The following is a 7392-nucleotide window of genomic DNA, read 5'->3' as shown; positions in this document are numbered from 1 at the left end:
ATTGTGGTATATACATACAATGGAATATTATTCAGCCATACAAAGGAATAAAATTCAGACACATGCTACAAATGATGAACCCTGAAAACAGTATGCTAAGTGAAGTAAGTCTGCCTCAAGAACATAAATTACTGGGGCACCTGGGTGGTTCAGTGGGTTAAGTGTCCAACTTCTGCTCAGGTCACGATCTCACGGTTCGTGGGTTCGAGCCCCATGTCAGGCTCTGTGCTAACAGCTCGGAGTCTGGAACCTGCTTCGGATTCTGTGTCTCACTCTCTCTCTGCCCCTCCCCCACTCATGCGTTGTCTCACTCTATCAAAAATAAATAAATGTAAAAAAAAATTTTTTTTAAAGGCATACATTACTATGTTTACACTTATATGAGGTATCTAGAATGGGCGAATCACAGAGACAAATAATAGATTAGAGACTTTCGGTGCTGGGAGAGGGGGGAAATGGGAGTCATTGCTTGATGGTTACAGTTTCTGTTAGGGGTGATGAAAAAGTTTAGAAGCAGACAGTGATAGCTGCACAGCAGTATGTAGTTAATGCCACTGAATTGTCACTTCAAAATGGTTAAAACAGCAAATTTTATATCATATATTTTACCACACACACAAAAAAGCAACTGACCTAATAAGATGTTGGAAAGGCCTCTTGAGGACCAGTTTCAGTACCAGCTAGATGCAAAGTATGTTTTGTGGACATATGCTATAAATCAGCAATCAATAATATGGTGCTATTTCTCCCATAGTCGGGATTCACGGGTCTGGGAGTCAAACCATGGAAATGGGAGTGGACCCTTCCTTTATCATCTCTCTGACATCCTAGTAAAATTTTTGTTGTTGTTGTTGTTGTTTTGTTTTTTTTTAATTTTTGCTTCTAATCGCTAAAACTTTGGGTTCTACTGGTCAGCAGAGTTTTTCAACCTCAACATTTTGACATTTTGGTTTGAGTAATTGTGGGAGACAGTTCTGTGCATAATAGGATGTTTAGCAGCATCCCTGGCCTCTCCCCACTAGATGCCAGTAGCACTCCTTCCCCTGTTGGCACCTTTATAGTTGTTACAATTTTTGTGTGCATTAGGGGTGGGGATGATTGTCAAAGATAAACAAAGCCAGGCATTAAAGTAGCAATATTTTTATTCAGTTTTTATTCAGAGAAAGAGCTGAGCTCCAGATTGTGCAGGGGTGACTGGGTGTTTTAAAGGGACAATGAAATAATGTATAATTCAATTTACATGAAATGTTCAAAAAGGCAAATCTTTAGAGACAGAAAGTAGATTATCAGTTGCCTGACACCGGTGTGGCAAGACAGGATTAATTGTAAATAGGCACTTGGGGGAAGGGAATGTTCTGAAACTGAATGTTGGTGATAGCTGCATAATTAGGTAAATTTACTAACAGTCATATAAGTGTACACTTAAAATGGGTAAATTTTCAGGCATATGTTTTAATATCAAAAAAGCTATTTTTAAAAAAATAAAGGGAAAATGAGAAGTGGGCTATCCAAATTAGCTACAATAAGACCTAGGTAAAATGGTTTACAATAAATAAGGTCCTGAGATTCTAATCTAACTCCGAATGTTAATTGTTACTCCCGACAAAATAGATCTACTTTTCGAATGTTTACTAGTAATGTATTATGTCAAAATGTGGTGGATGCCCGCAGAATTATTTATCAGTGTGCAGGTCTTATCAATGGCTACATTCAACTTAAAAAAAAAAAAAAGTGCTATTTTTTTCCTTTTTCAATGTACATATCCAATTTTTTTTCGTTTTAAAATTTAACCGACTAATTGTGATTGCTTCCGAATGCACTGCATTTACGCATTAGCCAGATGCATTTATACCACAAAGTCATATATCTGAGAGGATTTACCATTAAGTCCATCATTTCATTACAAAACAAGGAACTTTCCTTCGGAACCAAATAATTTACTGAATAGGCCAAAACATTGAGTTATCATTAAAAAATTATTTCCAGGGGCGCCTGGGGGGCTCAGTCGTTAAGCATCCGACTTTAGCTCAGGTCATGACCTCAGTCTGTGAGTTCGAGCCCCTCGTAGGGCTCTGTGCTGACAGCTCAGAGCCTGGAGCCTGATTCGGATTCTGTGTCTTCCTCTCTCTCTGCCCTTCCCCTGCTCATGTGGTCTCTGTCTCAAAAATAAATAAAAATATTTTAAAAAATAAAAATATTTCCAAAGGTCACACTGTTCATAAGTATAAAAACATGTGACGGCTAGTTTTTGTGTGTGTTTATTATTGACAGAGAGAGTTAGATAGACAGAGCATGAGCGGGGAGGGGCAGAGAGAGAGAGGGAGACACAGAATCTGAAACCTCCTCCGAGCTGTCAGCACAGAGCCCCTGCACGGGGCTCGAACGCACGGACAGCAAGCTCATGACCTGAGCCAAAGTCCGACGCTCAGCCGACTGAGCCACCCAGGCACCCCTAGTTAATATATACATACATATAAATAAAATACTCGTGTATATTTCCAGATGGAATGTTAATCTTTTTACTATATAACTTAAATCTGATTTAGTTTTGTTTTCTTTTATTAACTAATAATCAAGTAGGTAAATTTAGTATTTTAACTATCAGAAAAAGTCACATGTCAACCCATTTTTCTCAAAACGCATTCCCAAGCACTAAACATTACAAAAAGATAGGTGCTACTTTGTAAGAGAATGTACATTTCCCCATTGTTTAAGCGACCGAAGTGATTTTTTTTTTTTTCACTCTACCCACGAGTTCTTTATCACCCCACCCGACCACGCCGCAGAAGGGCTTTGAGGGCCTGTTTGTTAGGGGGCGTCTTGAACCAGACTTCCGCCCGTTTCCCCGCGGGCTTTCACAAGACCGGCCCGGAGGGCCCGAAGAAGGCCCAACGGGCCTCCTACCCCGCCCAGTACTACTCCAGGCGCCGCCCGGCCCCTCCAGCTAGCTGCCGCCTCCGCCGTTCACTGAGAAGGATGGGAACCCGCCCCTGGAGGTGATTGACGGACTGCCTCCTCCAATGGCCAACGCGTTCGGCTCCGGCGGGCCGGGCAAGGGCCGCGGCACGCGGAGGAATCTCTCCTGCCCTTTAGTCCCGGGCTAGGTGTTGCGGCAGGCGCCATTTTATCGAGCCGCCTGTCTCGGGTGCCGCCATGTTGGTGAGGAGAAATCACCGTTACGGCCAGTGTCCAAATCCCCGCGTCGCTGCACGCCGCCCGCCCGCCCGCTCCCAAGCCTCAGCCACCGGCGGCGAATAGAGACTAAAGCGGCAGCGCCGGCAGCGCGGGGCCGTTGCCCAGTGTTTGCAGTTAGAGTCCCATCTCTCTGGCGTGGTTGTTAATAGACTGGAAAGTCTGTGTCTGTGTCGCTCACTAGTAACCGTGAGTTTTTACCACTTCGTCACCTCTCGGCGGCGGCCGGGAGCAGGTACCCGCAGGCGGCGCAGGGGTCCTCCCCGCGCCCCGCCGCCGCCGGCCTCGCAGACCTGTCCTCCAGCCCCGCCCCGTTCTTGACCAAACATGACAGACTCTGAACATGCAGGGCACGACAGGTCGGGAACCCTTCTTGTCTGTCTTTCTGTCGGATGAGAGGAGGGGTCTGGGGCGGCGGGAGCGGGCCGGGGCCGCGCGCCTCCTGCATGACTTAGACGTCTCTGTGTGGCTCCATCAGTTCCATGACGTGCGCCCTTATGTAAAGCCCAGGCTGGCGGCCGCGGGGGAGGTCGGCCCGGCCGCGCCCGCCTCCCCGCGCCGGGGTCCTTTCCGGCCGGCCCCGCCCCCGGCCCGCACGTGCGAGCCCCCCGCCCCCGGGCGGCTCCGTCTGCCGTTCGGTCTGCGCCCGGCGCCTCCCGCGTGCGGGCTCGGTGCTGCGGTCCAGCCTGGGCTGAAATGAAGCCTCTCCCAGCCCAGGGTCCGCCGTTCACTTCCTGATGGGACGAGCCAGGAATTTGTAATAGTCGGTGTTGTTTGACTACTACCCTAGCACACTCCTAAAAATAAACTTGGTGTTTTTGTTTTTTTTTTTTTTGTTTTTTGTTTTTGGAAAAACTTAAACCCCCAAAGGCCATGTGTTTATAGTCTTACCCCCTTGGAATTTGAAATAGTAAGTTTCAAGTTAAAAATGTTAGGTTTTGCAAAGCTTAGTGTAGCACAGTTTTCTTCTAAAGTGAAAACCCCGCGGATTATCCCATCTAGCTGCATTTTCTAAATACTGTGTATAATTTGAACATTTAATTGAGATTCTGATATTTTTGCTAGGCCTTGAACAGTTTTGGTTCTTTTAGTGTTTTGGGCGTATTTACATATTTTAGTAGCGCAAATAGCATATTTAAGTTTGGGTTAGGTTTTTATTTTACATTGATATCTATCTTAATCATTAAAAAAAGGAGGGCTTTAGTTCGTTAAAATTACTGGAATGAAATCTGTTGAATCTAATTCTTATTTAGAATATTTAAAAATATGGAACTCTGCAGTGACTCCTTAGGGAATAGAAGTAATCAAAAGTATACATTGTACTCTAGTCTAAACCGTACAAATTGCTTAAATTTTACCTGTGGAGTAATGTGATATGCTTTTGGTAAAGCATTCCAAACACTTAAAAAAAAAAAAAAAACCCACAAGCAGAAATAACAAACATCATTGAAATTCGAAATATCTAAATATTTGGCAACCTTGAGAGTGATAAAGATATTTCAACAACTCTCATATGGTAATAATACAAGTAGATCACCAAGCAAGTCAATTAAACATGCAGTAATTTTTGGCAAGTAAAAAAAAAAAAAAAAAACACTCCTAAAAATTATGGCTATTTAGGCTTGCACTTGACATATTTTCATGATTATTTTACATTATCTTGTCATTAAAATGACATAATTCTTGGAATGGGTTAATTAATATTTTGAGAAATTTCCCACTCTGAATATCTGTGGACAAACCAATGACTGGGTTTTGCTAATGCAGCTATAAAGTTCATAATTTTGTATGGAAGAAGGAAATACGTTCTCTGTTCACAAAGCAGCTTCAGTATGTAGAATTATGTATTCTATGTAATGAAGAAACCATGTCACCAAATTCAGATATTGAAATAATTTTGCTAGCAAGGAACTCTGATGCCAGACTTTAAAAAGACTTTGGAATTTTAAAATAATGAATTACAGGGCGTATGGGTGGCTCAGTCGGTAAAGCATCTGACTCTTGATTTCTGCTCAGGTTATGATCTCAGTTTGTGGGATTGAGCCTTTCTTCCCCCTTGGACTCTGTGTCAGAACAAGATTTTAAATGGGAATGGAAATTCTCAGAAGGCAACTTCTTTTTTTCTTTAAAAAAAATTGTAGTTCTTGCATTTTAAAAACATTTATTTATTTTCAGAGCGCACATGCATGAGTGCACAATTGGGGGAAGGGCAGAAAGAGATGGGGGGAGAGAGAGAGAGACAGAGAGAATGAGAGAATCTCAAGCAGCCTCCTTGCTGGCAGCCAGGATTCAGGGCTTGATCTCACGAACTGTGAAGTCATGACTTGAGCCAAAACCAAGAGTTGGATGCTTAACGGACTAAGCCACCCTGGCACTCCTCTTGTACGTGTTTTATATGATGAACATTTTGTACAAGGTTTGTTTGCCAGCTTTAAAAAAAATACCCATTTGGTGTACTTTTCTTTAAATATTTCCATGTCTGGAGTGAAAACATGGTATTTTTATTAGTGTTAACTAATATAATAATACCGATAAATTGTGGGTATATAGAATGTTAGTAGAGGACTTCTGCATAGGATCTGAGAAATCAATAATAGAGGTGGAGAAGGAGTTGGGGAGAATCCAAAGTGAGACAAAATCCTTAACCTCTTTTCATTCATTTCTTCCCTTTCATCTAGTTCTCTTTGGCACAGCTTCAGCCACCTAGCTTTATATTTCACAGGATGTTAATCCAATTAAAACAATTCACAAACAACTTTTAAAGGCTAAATACTGTGAGTTCCTGTTTTGGACACATGTACAGTGGAGTAGGAAAGATAGATACATACCTAAGTATTACATAATTTTCTGAAATATTCTAAAAATGAGTTTTACAGGGCCTGCACTGGGAAAAATGGTAATTTTAACATGAACAATATAAGACCTTGTGATTCTGAGAGTCTTTAATTGTTAAGAGATATGTAGAATAATTTCCTTTAGGAGGAAGTTATTCTTTGCCCATTATGAGCAACCTTCCCACCTCCTCACCTCCTTCTTTTCCTCCTCTCCCCACTTTTCTTCCTCATGTAAAACAAGAACAGCAAAACTCCCAACTAGTCAGAATTACAGTGTGTGTATGTATGTGTGTGTATATATGTATGCATACATATATATGTGTGTATATATACATATATACATATATGTGTGTGTGTACAATATATATAAAGATTATTTATTTTGAGAGAGAGAGAGAACACAAGCCGGGTAGCAGCAGAGGGAGAGAAAGAGAGAGAGAATCCCTCTCACAAACCATGAGATCATGACCTGAGCCAAAAACAAGAGTCAGAGTCAAACAGTTAATCAACTGAGCCACCTAGGCACCCGTATACAAGTTTATATTATTTCCCTCTTCTCTCTCCCTTGCACATAATGATTGAAACCTTACTAAGAGACGGCACTGGAGAATCTGAAGGGATGAGGATGTAGAAGATGATTACACTTTACATTTGTAATAGGGCTTTCATTTGATTCTCACGTTAATCCCATGAGGAGGCATATAGTATTACAGCATTCAGTACCTTGTCTAGGGGATCCCACAGATGGAGACTAGATAGCACACAGGTATGCAAACTTCCACTTGTATTACTTTCACTCTTCATTAAGTCTGCATAGGGATGCAGTGCGCTAAGTTCCAGCCTTTACTTTCTGAATTGTTGTAGGTTGTAATGTGGTAAATCTAAGAAACCCCTGCATTCGCAGTAAAACCTAAGTTTTGATCATCATTTTTCCTCTCACTTGGTTAATATTTTTTGTTTTTCATGATTGTTTATCTTATTTGTGAAATAAGGTAGTTGAATTAGGTGATACTCATCTCTCTTCCCATTTTAGTCAATATTAATTTAAAAAATTGCAGATGCCTTATCTCACATTAGAGTTCACTTGATGTTATATACAATATTTGGTTTGTAAATTAGTATGTATACTTGAGCAAATGCCTTCCCTCACTAGGCTATTAATTAATGTTTTATATATATATATGTTTACATATATATGTATATATATATTTGTTTATATGTGTGTATATATGTTTATATATATGTATATATGTATGTATATATGTATACACCCACACACATATATTTTTCTTTTTAAAGAGAAAGAGAGCAAGCTTGCATGCAAGTTGGGGAGGGGCAGAGAGAGAGAGGGTGAGAGAGACTCTCA

General features: G+C 41.2%; 1 protein-coding gene across 1 annotated transcript in view; it reads left to right on the top strand.

Annotated features, from left to right (window-relative positions):
* Positions 1-3128: 3128 nt before the first annotated feature.
* ZC3H6 (zinc finger CCCH-type containing 6) overlaps positions 3129-7392 on the top strand; it is a 75059-nt gene continuing 70795 nt past the window's right edge. Inside the window, 1 exon segment of the mRNA XM_030311130.1 lies at positions 3129-3551. Within this exon segment, the coding sequence (XP_030166990.1) occupies positions 3520-3551 (32 nt within the window). The 5' untranslated portion in view covers positions 3129-3519.

The sequence above is a fragment of the Lynx canadensis genome, chromosome A3 (assembly GCF_007474595.2).
Source record: "Lynx canadensis isolate LIC74 chromosome A3, mLynCan4.pri.v2, whole genome shotgun sequence".
NCBI lineage: Eukaryota > Metazoa > Chordata > Mammalia > Carnivora > Felidae > Lynx > Lynx canadensis.
Note: the sequence above shows the minus strand (reverse complement) of the source record. Positions and strands in the feature narration are given on the sequence as shown.